This window comes from Sorex fumeus, unplaced genomic scaffold (assembly GCF_029834395.1).
Source record: "Sorex fumeus unplaced genomic scaffold, SorFum_2.1 ptg000072l, whole genome shotgun sequence".
Taxonomy (NCBI): Eukaryota; Metazoa; Chordata; class Mammalia; order Eulipotyphla; family Soricidae; genus Sorex; species Sorex fumeus.
Window position 1 is genome coordinate 33,768,256 of NW_026606129.1, and position 18,276 is coordinate 33,786,531.

The window sequence follows — 18,276 nt, forward strand, 5'->3', positions numbered from 1 at the left end:
GTCCTCCCGTTGTTCATCGATTTGCTCGAGCGGGCCCAGTAACGTCTCCACTTTGAGAGTTGTTGTTACTATGTTTGGCATGTTGAGTATGTCATGGGTAGCTTGCCAGGCTCTCCGAGAGAGGCGTAGGAATCGAACCTGGCTCAGCCGGACTGGCTGCATGCAAGGCAAATGCCCTACCACTGTACTATCGCTCCAGCCCTTCTAGACAAAATATTTTAATTTCTTTCCGTGAATGAAAATAAGTGCTAATGAAGCTAAAGAAGGATTTTTGAATAGGGATGTTTGATCCGAATTCCTGAAAAGTATTAGACACCAAATGCCTCATTATTCTGTGTGGCATCATGCCATTTCACTTAATTCTCTTTAAGCCCTCCTTCACTTCCTATGTAAGTGAAGAGGGCTGTAGGAACTCCTCTTGTGTCTGCCAAAGAGTCAGTCTCAGTACCTTTGAGTTCTTTACCCTGCTTGCTGGAGCTCATTCTGGACTGCGGGGATGATATGATTCCCAGCTCCACTCCTGCTTGGGCTGACCTGCCTTCACCCCCATGACTGCACTTTGTTGCAATCCTTCATTGATATGTATTTGGTCATTCAGTGTCCTTTGTTGAAGTACTAAGCAGTAGGACCAGTCAGAGTTGCTCCTTCCCTCCTTCTCTATGGGTAGGACTTGCTCTTTTCCTGATGCACACACCTTTTCCTGGAAGCTGCTTTTTACTTACAACCCGCCTCTCATTTTCTTTGTTCTAAGTAGGGAACTAGTAGGTGTTATAGAGGGGAGCAGTGCGTAAGCATGAAAGAGCATCTTGGAGTACACATGGGCTTATCTGGTTAAACTCAGAATTGCACTCAGAATCTTTGCCAGGAAAAATTACTCTTACATAATTGGACTGGGCTAGCCATGATATTTAATACCCCACCGGGCCTCTAACCATAGGGGTTGCCAGTTGATACAATTGTTGTGTATATGATGAGGTTAGAGATGGAGAAGGTAGGTCAGACTAACCTCAGTGTTGAACATTCTTGCAGTTGGTCATGTTTATGCAGGGTGCAGAATGAAACTGGCAATGAACCAAGCACTTTTCCAAGAATATGGGAGTTTTATTTTGACTTTAGCCATTATAATAATGAGCATTAATCATGTCATTTTAAAATATGATATTTACATAGAGCTAACTGAGCATTTCCGGGAGCCCATGAAAAATGCCATGTGAGAGAAGGTCTGAGCCCTTAACTGAGTTATTTTCCAAATATGACATACAAAGGTACAGTAAGTCTAGAACTAATTAGTTTAGGATGGCATAAAATATTTCACTGAGCTGGAAATGCACAATACTTTGCAATTTGTTGCCAGGTGCTATAATCCCTCCCCCCTTCCTTTTTTTTTAATTTCTTTCTGTTATTTGGCAAATTGCAATTCTTAATTTAGGGAGTTCCTTCCTTTTCATAGTGCAGCCAGCTGCTGACATGGAATATACCCTCACCCAGTACCCTGGGGCCCAGCCCAGGCTCAAAAGAGGAACTTTCCCAGGCCTGCTTTTTGAGAACAGTTTTTCTAGACATGACCCTGATTCTGCCAGAAAAACTGGGGTTGCAATGTGTGCTTTGTAAGATAGTACTGAAACCATAGAAGCCTTCTGTTTTCCCATGTCCTCCGCTTTCATAACTTAATTAAGATTTAATGAATATAGTTCTCCCACAGGATAATTCCCAAGGAAATACCTCATGCATGTAATCAGTCAGTGGGTCCAGAGAATAAACAAAGGAGAAAGTGGAAATGAAAGAGAGAGCACAAGAGAGCATAGCCCACCTGCCATGTTAGAACCAGAAGAAAATAGGAGTTCACATAGCATTTCTGTCAAGAAACTTAATTTATCCATTCATTTTCTCTCTCCTTCCTACACATCTCTGAACCCTAGGAGAAAAAATGATGAGAACATAACCTTGGAGACGGTTTGCCATGACCCCAAGCTCACCTATCACGGATTTGTTCTTGACGATGCGGATTCTCCAAAGTGTATTATGAAGGAGAAAAAGAGGTCTGGTGAGACTTTCTTCATGTGCTCCTGTAGCTCCGAAGAGTGCAATGACTACATCATCTTTTCGGAAGGTGAGTTGTCATCTCGTAAGGGTCTGGGACCTGTCATTGTGGATTTCTTGTGTCTGAGGCCTTAAAGTCTATCCCTCTGTGGCTGAACCTGGAGAAAGATTCCCCTCTGGAAGGAATGAGATGCCTTCATGTGGGTACAGAGGTGCTTAAGGTGTGACTCAGTTGGTTCTCTCATCAAATTTGGCTTATGCATGATAAATAGTATTTTCTACTTATAGCATTGCTGTTCAAGCACCAGCAGGTTTGTTCAGCAATTTCTTGACACAGTGCCAACAGATTTGTTTAGCAATGTAGATTCTGGGGAATTTCCAGGTCTCCTGAGTCAGAAACTCTGGGTGCAGGGCTCATTAGTCTATGTTTTCACAAGTATTCCAGATGATCTGATTCAGGGGAATGTTTAGAGTCACTGGTCTAGAAATAGGAGGCCGCTTATACAGGAAGCAGATATGCTTCAGATTCATGTAAGGGTTTTTGGGTACATAGTCCGTGTTGTCTAGTCTATATTCTATGACTTGTTGAAAAGTTACGTATTACTGGTTCTAATTTATGAGAAGAACTGAAATACTTGGGCAAAGGAATGAACAAAGGTTTGCCCAGGGAGGGCTAGATTTATTATTAACCTTCATCTTTGAAGCTTAGATTAATACTATGAATGAAGTATTTGTTCAGCTTGAAGGAAAAGCAAATACTATTCCATCAGTTAAAAAAAAAAGCTCTTGATTTTTTTTGTTGTTGTTGGGTGGTAGTTTGGAGTCATACTCAGAGATGTTTGGAGCTACTCTTGTCTTTACTCAGGAGACTGTGCGATACACAGGATTGAATCAAGGTCAGCCATATACAAAACAAGCATCCTTTATTATCTTTCCTGTATTATATTTCCCTATTTTATCTTTCTAACCTCCTAACTATTGGTTTTAGTTACAAAAGTAGTTTGTGTTTATTATGAAAGTTCAAATAATAATACATAAAATTTTTAAGCAAAAGTGTACTAATTTGTATTGACAGTGTTGAATACGTGCTTGACTTCGTCTTTCATTCTTCCTACACCTCATTCCCTACCATCTTCTTTTTACCCCTTCCTTCCCTCCTTCTATTCATGCATCCATTTTTTTGCCCATTTTTCTTCAGTCTATTTATCTACCTATCCTGCCCACTTACTTACATTTCAGTGCAAGTAGCTGGACATTTTGTAAATACACACCAATATTTTTTCACCCAACTCATTTTACTCTTTGTAAACAAGATAGCATATATATATATATATATATAGAGAGAGAGAGAGAGAGAGAGGTATAGGCATATAATTTTAGATATAGATACATACTGTCTTTCAGTTATTGTCTTCATTGGCATAATGTGGATTATCTCTCTGACTTCCATTCTTGATGTGATGAATTATTTAAGTACCTTCTCATTTCTATAAAGGTGCATTGGATATATTTTTTTTCAAACTATTTTGTATGCATGTGCACATATTTCTGATAGATAGATTTCTAGAAATTAAATTTCTGGATTAGAAGCAACACACATTTTAAATTTAGACAACCACTATGAAATTCTTGTGTTACTCCTTCCTGCAAGCCTAAGCATAGTCTATACCTTCTCCAACAGTGTAGATTGTAAGTCTTTGCTAGAATGATAATGAAAATATTCTTTTGACTGCAGGGGTGTAAGTTCACAGCAGGGAGAGTCCATTTCAGCCCAGAATAGGTCTTACTTTTCATTGAAAAAAGTCCCTGTGGAACAACAGTGCTGAGTTTCCATACTTTCCTTGTTACTTCTCTGTATGTGTTGTGTCTCATGATACAGACTCACCTCTTTTCATGTCCTTTGTGTTCTGCCAGGCTTCTTCCTGTGATAACTTCTCAGGGCATAAAAGCAGTCATATTCATTTCGCTAATGCAATACTTTTAAAATCACCCCTCACTTACTTCGTTCTTTTTTCCTCATACACTCCACTTTTCTCGTTTTACCTATGAATGGAGTGATAGCACAGTGGGTAGGGCATTTGCCTTGCATGAGGCCGAGCCAGGTTCGATTCCTCCGTCCCTCTTGGAGAGCCCAGCAAGCTACCAAGAATATTCTGCCTGCATGGCAGAGCCTGGCAAGCTCCCCATGGCATATTTGATATGCCAAAAACAGTAACAAGAAGTCTCACAATGGAGATGTTACTGGGGTCTGCTTGAGCAAATAGATGAATGATGAGAGAACAGTGCAACAGTGCTACAATTTTAGTAAAGAGCAAAGATATAACTAGTTTAAATTACATTAAAACATAACCAATGTGTCAAATTTCCCCAAGTAATTTACCTATAGAAAGAAAGCTCTGGCTAACCAGAAAAAAATCTCTCTAATAATAGACTTTCTAGACATGTTTACTATCATTTATGAAATTTTTCTCTCTATTTATATACTAGCTTGTATACAAAAGAGCTTATGTCATCCCAAAAGATCAATATTGATAAATGCTTGGTAAATTGGAGATAAGTATATTTATAAATCTTTAAGTCTATGTAAGCTTTTAAGACATTAATAACTTCAGTTTTCACATATTTCAATCCAGGTGATAATCATGAGTTCATATTAATATATTTCTTTCTCTTCACTTTCAGATTATTTATTTCCATATGAGTTAATATAAGTAAACACAAAGTCAGTTGCTCATTGTGCACAACACAACAAATCCATCATGGTTGATTTCTGAGTCTGAATAAATTCAGTGTCTCTTTGGCTCTGCAAGGCACGCTTTGGCTCTTCTTAAATGCTTTAGGTATAGGGATTGTTCTCTATATTGTTAGAGATATTAGAAAAAACGTTGTGGCATTCATTTCTCCTCTAATTTCTGTTATCTCTTTATTCCAAGAAATGAAAAGTTGAAGTAATTTTTATTTTTGCACTGGAAGCCAAATGACTGGCTACCACAAAGTACAGAAGTGTTTTAGGTTTTTTTAAAAAAATTAATATAGTATTATTGCCATATTTCTCAACTGCAAACACAATAAATTATAATTTCTTATATTTCCAATTTTTCTTATATATATAAGAACATATTTTTCTTATATATATAAGAATATATTTTTCTTACATATATATCTTAAGGTTCAACTTATGCCTATATATGTTTATATTTATATATAGGCATAAGTTGAACCTTAATATTTTTCTTTTAACTATAGATATTTATTTTTAACATTTATATAAGTGCTTTCATTTAGAAAGTGATGTATTATGCCCAGCCATTTCTATAGAATGGTCTCATTTAATCTCATAGCTACCCCATGCATTAGGCACTATTAGTATATTCATTTTATGGGTTAGAAAAACCCAGTTCCGAGAAGTTTAATAGTTGTGCAAAATCATGTGACTACTGGGTAGCCTGTATAAGATTTTTTAAGGCCTATATATGAGCTAAAATATGCAGGAGGACTTTCCTTCCCTCCCTTTTTCCTTCCTTTACTCTTTCTTTCACTTCTATTTTTCCTCCTTAATTCCCTATCTTTCTTTCCTTCCCTCCTTTCTTTTTCTCCTTTCTACCCTTCACATACTTCCCTCCCTCCTTCTATTACCATTCTTTTCTTATTCTCTCTTCATTTCCTTTTCCTGCCCTCTTTTTGACTCTCTACCTAAAGAGAGAATGCTTATCATTAAAAAGCAAATACAACAAAATAAGGGTCATGTAAATAGACTCTTGCTTTCATGTTGTCATCTAATTCCCTGGTCAGTGTTAACAGCTGATTGTTCTTTCAGAGAGATTTGTCTGGATGGAAAATCCTGAATTTGGGAAATAATATTATTGAGATCATTTAGAAGTCATATTCATTTACATAAGGGAGAACTGACTCATAAAATATGGGGTTCACCAGATGGTGACAAATGCATGCAGCTGGGTAACTATCACCTCCAGATATAGTCTCCTAACTACCAGTGAGTTTCATTATGCCATATTAAGTTCATTATTCAGATTTTATTCTCATTTTACAATTTAATTACTTTTTGTATTTTTTATTTTCATATTTTCATATTCTTTAATCAGTTGACCTCAGCCGTCTGAAGAATAGATTCTGCCCCCACTTTCAGATGACAGAATGCTCCTGCATTCTTTTGCTCCTGGAATCACCTGAAATGTCTAGTCTGCCTTATTTTGCTCAGCTTTTCTCTGCCACAGTCTTGTGGGTTGGGTGTCACGCAATGAGTGATGGTGAAGCTTGATGGCCGGCTTCAGAGAGCAAGGCAGTCATAGGAGCACCAGACTGCCCATGTGCCTGTCAGTTAATCTGCACTGCTTTCAGCTCCTTTTAGTCAGAGAAGACCTGAATGAAACCTAGGAGGTGGTGGTTGGGTAACTAAGCTTTCCTGTTGGAAAATGGCACATCCATTTTGCCGAAAAAGTATGTGGTTGATGATCTCCTGCCAAATTTTGAAGAATCAAATAGAAGCACTCCATTTTATTTATTTCATGAATGGCTTCCAAGTACACTTAGAACAGACAGTTGGCAAAGCACTGAGACAGGAGATGACTTGCTGTTTTAGGTGAGATGGACACAGACTGTAGGACAGTGGGTGAGATTGGCAGCCAGAGGTGGGGTTCCCAGACATAAGGTTTGCGCATCACTTGTTAGCTTTGTCATTGTAGGCTACTTACTTGGCATCTCCATTTTTCTGTCACATCTGTGAATGAAAATACAAAGGCTTTTGTCATGTTGTGAGAATTGGCTAGATCCATGCATGTCATGATTAATATATTTCTACACATAAATCACGTATAAGGTATTTACAACATCTCCTGGTACAGGATTCCCTAGCAGTTAGCTATTAATATTAATCTGTACTTGGATAGAGGTACAATGCTGGTACTTAAATTAAGACATAAGGCCAAGAATAGCCAGGCCTTAGGTCTGCCCCAATGTTGAGGTCAGCCCCAATGTTAAGTAGTGACCGTGGATAGGTCAGCCATATACTTGAACCCTCTATCCCATAGGAGTTTCAGTGGGTTTTATCTTGCTTCAAACCCTGTGTTGTCCAGTTTCTTTTTTTTTCCCTCTGCATGCCTTCACAGAGGCCAAGGGAGCAAGCTGAGTCTAGGATTTGTAATCCAAGCTAACCACATCCCTGACATCGCTGGATAATATTACCAATTAGGCATGTTGTTCCTGATTTGATTCAGAGTCACAGCAGGAGGCAGCTAAATGAAACTGGAACAACTCACAAGAGCTTTTCAGATCAGTGATTAGGCGGATTGTAACTCTGTACTTGCCAAAGAAATTCATCACTCTTTTTTTTTTTTTTCAGTTGAATGCTTGCTCTGGGCCACATGACCTTCTCATTGAAGGGCCATGCCACTGTGGACCAACTGGCACTGGCAATGGTGCCTGCTAATCTGGGGTTGGTGTAGGGACTGAAGAAGGGGAATCCGGAGTATGCCAAGCTCTGCTGGCACACAGTCGGCTACTACTTTCTTACTCATTCCTCCATGGGTAAGGAAAATGTGCTAGTTGTGGAGCACCACTCTTTAACAGGGTGAAAACCCTTACTGCTCACTGGGGTCCCAATCCAGTAGCAGCAGCAGCAGTGCTGGGGGATCTTGTTGAAAGTATAGAAACATGGGCCTTCCTGTACCTGTTGCATTAACATCTGCCTTATAATAATGTCCTTGATGATTTGTTTGCAAACTGAAGTGTGAAAAACACTGAAGGGAACTCACCCAGCTGGGAATGGTGGGTCTCAAGAACCAGAGAAGGGAGTTGTAAATTTATGCTAGTTTGCTAATCTAATCTGGAGCGATAGCACAGCGGTAGGGCGTTTCCCTCACACGCAGCCAATATGGCCGACCCGAGTTCGATTCCTTCGCCCCTCTCGGAGAGCCCGGCAAGCTACCGAGAGTATCTCGCCCGCACGGCAGAGCCTGGCAAGCTCCCCGTGATGTATTTGATATGCCAAACACAGTAACAACAAAGTCTCCAATGGAGACGTTACTGGGCCCGCTCGAGCAAATCGATGATCAACGGGAGGGCTAATCTAATCAGCCTAGGAGATATACATTCAGCCTTATATGCAGGCATTGAGAAATGAATATACATATACATAGTTCTGTTCATTCAGGAAAAGTCCCCAAGGAAATGTAGGAGCTTTTCAGAAGTCATTCTAAAGCTCCTAGGCTAGTTTATATCTAGGTATAGAGATGATCAGGCACCTTTTCTGTGAAACATCTTCTGTTGGGGTGAAAATCTCCTTTGTGGTTCATCTGTGGCTTTGTTCCCTTGGTACTTTCCAAAACAAGAAGACATTTAGAAGTGCTTTCAAAATGCAGTTCAGAAGATGCCCCATATTGATTCAACAAGGGAGGTTTTTGGTAGCCCAGGGAACTCCAGACAAGAAATAGAGTATCGATAAACGGTATCATTGAAAAGAGTCTGTAAGAATGAGTTTATTCCTCAATTGTTTGTTCTGATAATCTGCTGTTGCATACAGGGAAGGCAAGAAGAGACTAAAGAAGATGATTGTGGTCAGCTTACAGTGTTTAGCAAGCGTGACACCCTTGTACCTTAGCAGGGTATGGTACACTTTCCCTCATCTTGAAGCTGACCTTCTTTTCTAGAATTCAGAGGCACTCCAGTTGTACCGAAAAGGGAATTAGCATGAGAGTCTCATATTTTGTAAAGTTTGATATCAAGGCCAGAGGCCCATCCGTGAGTCAGCAGGTCAGTCATTTATGCCTGCACTACTATCACCTGGCCCCCACCCTCTTCATTAACTGAAGTCCAGACCTGCTGGCGCCATGCCCCAGGACCAGACTGTGGGAATTTCAAGAGAATGGTAGTGATGTCCAGTGTCCTGGAGTGAGTGCCCCCTGTGATTGAGCCATCTGTGCTGACCTCCTCCAATACCTTCTCTTGTCTCCCAGAGTCATCACTTTTGTTTCCAGCCTCATGTTTCACCAGTTACTTTTCGACTGCATTGAGGTATAATTGACAAATGCAATTATAAGATATTTTAAATATACATTGTGATGATTTGATGCCCATGTTATGAAAGGATTCTATCTAATTAATTAATACATTCATCACCACATACACTTGTCATGGTGTGTGTGAGGGATAGTTAAATTCTACTTGCACAGCAAACTTCAATTACTGTATTATTAACAGTAGTCATTATGTTTTACATTAGACCTTTTGAACATATTCATTTTAGAACATAAAATATGTACCCTTCTGCTATCTTCTCTACTACTCTTCTCAAATCACCAGGCCCTTGCAACTGCTTTTCCGCTCTCTATTTCTGTGGATTTATTTATATGTTTAATTACACATAGCTCCAACCCTCTTACACATATCATATATATGTATGTATATATATATACATATGCTGGAGCGATAGCACAGAGGGTAGGGCGTCTGCCTTGCACGCAGCCAACATGGCCGACCTGAGTTCCATTCCTCCGCCCCTCTCAGAGAGCCCGGCAAGCTACCGAGAGTATTCGATATGCCAGACACAGTAACAACAAAGTCTCCAGTGGAGACGTTACTGGGCCCGCTCGAGCAAATCGACGATCAATGGGAGGGCCTTTACTTTACTTTTTACTTAATTACACATAATTGATACAAGCCATCTTTTTCAGTCTTTTGTTGCCTAACTTATTTCCTTAACATACCTTTCAAATCCATCTTACTGTCCATGCTCATATTATACAGTCCTGAGGATTTGTTTTATAAATTCTTACTATTTATAAATTGTATGAAATTCAGTCTCAGGATTATATATTCTTCAGTATTTCCCTTTTTAGCAGGAGTGATTAATAGTCCAATGTGCATATCTATCAAGTCTTTTTCCATTCATCTTTTGACTGACAGGTTGTTTCCATATCTCGGTTATTATAATTAATGTTGCAATGGGGTTATAGATACCTCTTCAAGATCCTGTTTTTCCCTTTCCTCTGAATATAGATTCAGAAGTAGAATTTCTGGATCACAGGGATAGTCCTATTTTTAACTTTTTGAGGAACCACCATACAGTGTGACATGATGGCTGCATCAGAAGTTTTTGTGTCATTTTCAGGGAATACACTCAACTGCTCCATGCTCAGGTCTAGGTGAGGAGATACTATCAGCTTGACACACTTTACCTAAGAGACTCACTGTTCTTGGGTACATAACTGGCTAATAAGCTATAGCCTGGCTGGAGCGATAGCACAGCGGGTAGGGCGTTTGCCTTGCACGCAGCCAACATGGCCGACCCGAGTTCGATTCCTCCGGCCCTCTCGGAGAGCCTGGCAAGCTACCGAGAGTATTCGATATGCCAGACACAGTAACAAGCTATAGCCTAGTCTTGCTAGCAGCAAGTCTTTGGCAAGCAATACAACCTCAGATTTGCACTGTGTGGAGCATGAGGAATGATGTTTATAAGTAACAGTCAACAGGACATGCATCTTTTGAGAACATCATGGTGTTCCCAGTGACATTGTCCAGGATCAAATCCCAGCCAAGCCCCTTAGAAGCTATTTGTCTTTGGATGAGACTTTTCAGCACCATTTTTCTTCTGTAAAACCCAGGGGTAGAAATATTGTTTACTTTGAGTCAGATTATTGCGGGAAGAACTAGGTTTATTAATGTTGGGCACTTAAAATAGTACCTGGTACAGAGGAATTAGTCAATAAATTTTGACTGTAAATAGTTACTGTTGTTTCCTTAGAGTCAAATATCTTATCTCAGATTTTAGCCAGACCAGTAAAGAGCTTTGTGCTAACATCATATTGCTTTCTCCTTCTTCCCAAACATTTCTTTAGCAGCATTGTGTTTGGGTATCATCCATCATAAGCAGGAGTCCTATGAGTCAGAGTGCTATGCTCACTGTAAAGAATGATCTCGAGGAAACTATTTGCTTTATTGTATTGTTATCTTCCCGGGGAAGCCAGGAGTCATTTCTTCCAACTCTCTGCCTTGGAAAGATTATTCTCCTCCTGAAGACCAATTTGCTTCTGATCTGAAGGGCGTTTTGAAGCCTGCAGAGCATGGGTCAGCTCCTTTGATGGAGGACCTTTTTTGATGGCGGACCCACTAATAAATATTTTTGGCTTTGCAAACCATAAGAGTATGTGGCAGCTACTCCACTCTGCTATGGAAACGTCCAGAAACAGTATGTAAACAATCAGATATATGGCTGTTTTCCAAGAAAAAACTTCATTTGTAAAAATAGGCTTTGGGCCTGGTCCTGATGAAGATGAACAGGTTTTCTTATATTTTCTTGTTCAGCACCACTTCCCAGAAAACATCAACGAAAGCACAATGAGACTTTTGTTCTTTGGATCACCCCATTGGGCCTGCTTTGTCACATTTATCTGACATTTGTTTGATTCCAGCTCACAGTTTTCCATTTTTTTTTTTTTTTTTTTGCTTTTTTGGGTCACACCCGGCAATGCACAGGGGTTACTCCTGGCTTTTGCACTCAGGAATTACTCCTGGCCGTGTTCAGGGGACCATATGGGATGCTGGGAATTGAACCCAGGTCAACCGCGTGCAAGGCAAACGCCCTACCCCTTGTGCTATCTCTCCAGGCCCATCCCATTTTTACTTTCATTTTCTCCACTGCTATGTCTGAGGTTTGTTGGTTGCCAGAGGTTTCTGTTTTGTCATTGAGTAGGATGGACAGTTAGTCCTCTTAGTAAATGTATCTGTTCTCTCTGCTTGGCTTGGAAACCAGGATTCTAGTAACCACAAGTTGAATTTCTGTGGTTACAGAGAAGCAGACCAGCAGCATCAGGTTGGCTCCTATGGCTCTGTTCACTGCTCAGCCTCCAGCTATGTGCAGGCCTTAGCAGCTTGGCTACTTTCTCACTGGATTAGGTGGGAGAAGGGCTATGAGGTCTCCTGGTAGCAACCGTGCCCCATCCCTTCCTCTCTCATTGTTGTAGGATTTCTTTTAAATGCAAACAGCCTCCTTGGTTTGTGAGCTTAACTCTGGCAGGAAGACAAGTGATATTTTCTTTCTTCACAATATCAGACACACGGTTTCCTGTCTATGTTTAACTGGCTAGTAGAACATCTCAGCCAGCTCGTTCCTCCCTGGACCTCTTGTGACCTTCGCAACTTTGCTTCAGGCCATCCGGCAAGCCCACCTTATGAACTGATTCCACACCTGACATGCTTTGTTGACTCCTACTTAGGTTTGGGAATCAGGGGAGGCTGAAATGTGCTGTCCCCTTCCTCTCACATCTCACTTGGTGTTTGTTCTGTGTGGGCATAAGGGAACTGGCTTCTTGGGGAGGGCAGGAAACACTTCGTTCTTGAATGTACAAAATGAGATTTTGAAATGGTGCTTGAACAGCTGCAGAAGCTCGAGACATGCTTCTTCAGAGCTGGGCATAGGCCGGGCTGGAATGAAGTACCTTTTTGTTGGGAGTGAAACAAACCAGATTTACTTTCTGCTCTATATGTGGAAAGGGAAAAAAAAATCAGTGTCGAAATACAGTGCAAAAGAGTTGTTAAAAGAGGAAGTAAATTAGGGAGGAGAGTCACCAGCCTGGTTCTTGGGAAAGGAAGTCAGCTATTTGAGGGGGTGACTCAGCGCTGCAGGAGTGTTTGGTTGTGAATGAGTTGGGTTAGGAAGCCACCACTGCAGCCCTGAACTCGGGGCTGGGGTCTGGCCCAGGAAATAATAAAGAGTGTACATGCCAACGGGCATTGTGACTCAGTCAAGTGAAGCTTGGAATGTATTCAGTGACTTCAGGCAAAGCCACTCGCTTTTGTAGTTTCTTTTTTTCCCCCTCAGTAGCAAAGTAAACAGATGTTCTGAGGTCAGATGTGGTTGCTGTTTGCAAATACCTCTGCCCTGGAACTTTAGGCAGATATGAATCACAGCAGCGTGAATCCAGGAAGGACAGACACTGTCTTCAGTCCCATCCACTGTGTGTACGTGACCAGTAACACACTCGGACGTTGGTGTTGTGGGAAGTTTTGAGGCTGCCTCTGCCATTTCTCATCAGTCCTTGAGCCACCTGTATGTATTTGGTTCACACAGGGATGGGTGATGCTCCCTGTGGGAGTGCTCAGGGGCTAGCTGCCCATGAACTCCAAGGGCTGTCATTACACCAGCTGAAAATCTGGCTGTCCTGCCTTTGGAAACTTTTTCTGATTCTCCAGACACTCCTGCACATTGCTAATTATGTAAAATATCAATCATGGCAGCACTAATTATGCCTATTTAAAATAGCACTGGCCCCCCTTTGTTCATCGATTTGCTCGAGCGGGCACCAGTAACATCTCCATTGTGTGACTTGTTACTGTTTTTGGCATATTGAATATGTCACGGGGAGCTTGCCAGGCTTTTTCTTGCGGGCGCCATACTCTTGGTAGCTTGCCAGGCTCTCCGAGAGGGGCAGAGGAATCAAACCCGGGTCCCCGGGTTGGCTGTGTGCAAGGCAAATACCCTACCCGCTGTGCTATCGCTCCAGCCCATTTAAAATAGGTATTCACTTTTGAAGAAACCATCCATATTTGTTTTTCTCCTTGTTTTTTAATAGCTACTTCAGAGTTAGGATAAAGCTGGTTCCAGAAATGTCAAGAATTAAAGTTCTTTTCATTCCTTCTCTTCTGTGAGTATCATCCTATTCAAAGTACCCATTTCTTCTGTCCGACTGAACTCGCTATTTCCCATGTTGGCTGTAAATTGGAGACACCTGAGCAGCTATAAAAAATGACTCATTCACTGGGTCTCTGCCCTGCCATTTCTAATTTAATTGGTATAGGGCCTGGTATTAAGGTTGAAAAAAAAAGTCCCAAAAATACTCCAGTCTGCAGCTAGTGTTGAGAACCACTAGACTTAAAACAGATTGTTCTGCCAAGTTTTTCATTGACTTCGCATATAACTTGGAAAAAGGTGGTAACAATTGGAGAATGGCAACCACAAAGGGTGTAGCTGCAATTCAAGCCTTCTATATTAAAGGAGGAGAGAAGCAAGCAAACAAAACACCTACATTACTGCCTCCCTGAGGACTAATAGGAGTCTTTATTAGAAGATATTACTGTGCTGTCTGCAGTTTAGAAGCAATTACTTCAGAATGATGCCAAAAGTCTCTCTGGGAATAGGCATCAGAAGTTGTAGAGATGATGAGGTGCCAGGACGTTTGAAATCTTTAAATGTGACAGAGAGTTTGATGGCAAAGTGTGAATACCACTGCCAGTACAAAAACAAGGCAGGGAAAGGAAGGCACAGTTCCAAAGGGCTCAGACTGTAGGGACACCTGCAGAATACTGTAGTTTACTAGAAAGCTGGAAGAGAAATTATTTTGTTGCCTGAGAAGTAGACATAGCATGAATGAGGTATGTGCTTTTTGAAAGCAGTCTAGTCTCCCTCCCTGTAGGAGAGTAAGCTAAAAAAAAGGAAAAAAAAAGAAATGCAAAATTACCTGTGCTTTCAGGTTTCCTAGGAATTGAAGGGCCTCTAGACAGAGTAGAAGATATAATTCAAAATGCCAACTGGATTGAATTAAAGACTTGGGGCAGGTGATGATTCTAACCAAACTGAAGCTGAGTGCTCAGAAGACTGTAGCAAGATGAAAATGAGCACCGCCTTTTGCAAAGAGCAAGTATCAGGCCTGCATCTCTGTTGGTGGACAAACTTCATCATGGTCTTATTTGTCTTTTGGACAAAACCTGCCACACTTCAGGCTCCCTATTAAAGAATATTGTCTTTCTCTAAAGCCAGTGACAGAAGTAGCAAGAATCTGTAACCCAGGAAGGATCCTGAATACTGATACACAGAGTGGAAAGAATACTTAAGATGGCACAAACAGAATCAGGAATTTCAGACTTGCCTGAAATGCCAGGTATATCCAACTGTAACAGATAAATATTAAGTCGAGCTCTTACATTCAAATAATCAATGATAGAGAGCAGCTTATTTAAAAAACAAGATGACTTGGCTTTTGTTTATCTGCCACAGAACCATAGTTTAAAGGTGAATTCAGCTCAGACTGAGATAAGGGTGATCTGAGTGAACTGTATCCAAACAAAATGGCAGAAGGAATAAGCCAACAGCTATAGTCTAAAGTTACACTCATTGCAAGAATTGGTGAGAGTTCCTAGTGATCTTTGCTACACAGATTACATTCTAGATCTCGTTTCTGGATCTGGTGAATTATGTCCTTGAGAATATTCAAGAAAAACAAATCAATCTTGGGCCTGGTAGCACAACTGTTAATGGGCATACCTTGTATAAGACACTCCTGCACCAAATGGTCCCCTAAACATCACCAGGTACAGCCTTGGAGGTCCCCAGCACTGTCAAGTGAGCCCCCGGAAGTCCCCCAAGCACTGCTGGAGTCACCCAGATGATTCATAGCACAACAGAACCCAAGCAGCACCGCAGTTAGGGCCCTTATTTATATCAAGTCTCTAATCTGCTTTGACTTGAACAGTCTTTGGTGGGCACAGTCCACTGGCGGGAGTCCCCAAGCCTTCTGAGTCTCCCCTAAACAGAAAAGGAGAGGAGAAAAATCATTTTTGCTAGAATTATTTTGGAGAACAGATAACTTTATATCCAGACAAAGACCTGTAATTTACTAGGTGTCTGCTATATGCCAGGCAAGCAGATTTGGAGGTCATATATGTAAGACAATAGAGTATAACGTATACAAATTTTGAAGAGTGATTGAAGGAAACTGGGACACTCAGCCTGAAAAAATAAATGAGTTAGTGAAACCGGATAAATGTCCGGCAGGAGTTTGAGCTGTCAAGCCATAGAATAAATTATTTTCATTGTCATCTGCTTTAGAGAGAAACAGGAAAGCCAATAAATGATGTGCAGGAAAGATGCAGTTCACTTAACATAAAGAACATTTTAAATATCCCCGTGTTAGACTTGACTTTCAAAGATCTACTACTGAATCTGTTGGGATTAGGTTATGGGATGGTTTATGGATTGGGGGTTCCTTTCATTATAACCTTTCAGTCAGAGGTTTTATCACTTCCTCTCAGGAATATTCCAGGAGAAGATGTTGTAGTGAAGATGACATATAAAGCCCTTTTGTTGGAGAGAGGTGGGAAGAAAACAAAGGAGACTGAAATATGATGGGAGGGGTGGAGAATAACTTAGTTTTGAAATGTGTATAATTGGAATTGAGCATATGGACTCACTCCATGTTAGGATAAAATATTCTCTAAACCTGTCCAGAGTGTCAAACAGTTCTGTCCATATGCTCTAAGTTAAATGAAATCTTGCATGCCCACTGAGCTTACAACCCCGTCTGTTGTTTAATTAAAATGATTTTTTATTGTTTGCCTGAGTTTAATTGTTTGCTTTTTATTGAGATGATGGATGGGGAATTCTATCTCATTGTACACTCCTCCAGCAGTTAATTTGACTAGAACATTCTCTGGAACTCTTTCTTATTGGCTTGCACTGAATACCACTGTGGCAGGTCTTTCCAACAAGCCTGCTATGAATCTTCTTGGGAAGAAGGAAACCATCTCTATGGCAGAGTACCAAGGCACTAATTGCACATTTGCTAATGCTCTGCTTCTCAAACTTTAATGTGTAAATGAATTACCTGTGGAACTTTTGAAAATGCAGAACCTGATTCAGCAATTTGGGTCAGAGTTGAGTTTCTGCATTTCCAGTAAGTTTCCATGGGATGCGTGCTAGTGCTACTGATCTGGGAAACACACTTTGAATAGCTGATGCCAAGAGATTATTTTTGTATCTTGTCACCAGAATGTTTAAAGAGCCACTAAATAGCAGTAAGGCATTAGAACTCTGGGATTAGAAAGTATATGTAATATACTGATTTGTGGAATATAGGGGTGTAAATGTGTTTGCGTGTGTGCATGTGTGTGTGCGTGCATGTATGTGTGTGAGTGTGTCTGTGTGTATGAGAGAGAGAGAGAGAGAGAGAGAGAGAGAGAGAGAGAGAGAGAGAGAGATGAGGCAAGAACAGGGGAAAGCTGATGATAAAAATGTGGAATGTAACAGAATAAAGAAGGTTTGTTTTGTTCCTTTTAAAATCCTTCTCTCTCTCGCTCTCTCTCTCTCTATCTCTCTCAATCTGCGTGTACATGGCCAGTTCTGTGACTCTGATGCTTTCATTGTGTATTAAATAGACATACTTGGAATATCCAATTCCAAGTTTAAGAGGCAACTCGTACTTTTTGTTCAAATACATTATATTCTTTATTATAAGTGGGTCCACATTTACTAGATATATGGTTCAACTGAGTTATCACCTCAGAAAGAAAACAATCCAAACCAAACATTTGCTCGCATTTTTTTTTTTTGGATTCTGCCAGATTGTTTACCTCCATGATCTTCTACCTGATTTATTCTTCTTTTCAAACTGGTCATTATCTGTCATTCAGACCTATGTCTGACAAGGTTGCATTACTGCCCTTCTTTAAGGAAAAACAATCCCACAACTCAGAGAATCATGGGGAAAGTGGTTTTTTATAAACACATCATCACCATATATGACAGATTACAAGAAGAGCCAAAGATATCTGCTACCTCATATTATTGATGCTTCTTTACCAACTCCAAATTGTTTCTTTGTTTTCCTATTTGTTTGTGGTCCATACTCGTGGTGCCCAGGGCTTCCTCTTGGTTCTGTGCTCAAGGATCACTCCTGATGGGCTCAGGGGAACATGTGGGGTTCCAGGAATCAAACCTGTTGGCCATTGTCAAAGCGAATGCCCTTTCCATTACACTATTGCTCTGGTCCCACTCAAATTTTATTTTTTTAATCTGGTTGAATATATATGAAATGTATAAACTAAAATCATTTTTATTGTTGTTTATCATAAAAGAGCACAAACATATTGAATATTTCTGTCTAAAGGTGTAACACATAAGGCCTGACACATCATCTCTTATAAACCTTACAACATTCCCATGGGTTTGGCTCCCATTTTCTTCCTTTATCATACACATTATATCTACAGAATTGATTGCATATTTTTCTCTTTAATATTGTAGTCAATGACAGTAGTGATTTACTTTGTTTTAAGTGCTGAAACTTATTTCTTGGTTACTTGATCTTGGTCTCTTATTTTTCCCTGATATCTTCTATTGGATTCAACTTTCTGCTACTTTATTTAGAATTTTTTAGAAAATCACTATACACTAGTCAAACTGTTGTGTGGTTTTATTTTCTTATACTCATCTTGGTTCTTTTGGTTGCA

The 18,276-nt window shown here is 40.3% G+C and overlaps 1 protein-coding gene across 1 annotated transcript in view; it reads left to right on the forward strand.

Moving 5' to 3' along the window:
- Nucleotides 1-18,276, forward strand: part of TGFBR2 (transforming growth factor beta receptor 2) — a 104,602-nt gene that overhangs the window by 50,382 nt on the left and 35,944 nt on the right. The window contains exon 3 of the mRNA XM_056129537.1: nucleotides 1,920-2,110. Within this exon, the coding sequence (XP_055985512.1) occupies nucleotides 1,920-2,110 (191 nt within the window). The remainder of the gene's footprint in view (nucleotides 1-1,919; nucleotides 2,111-18,276) is intronic.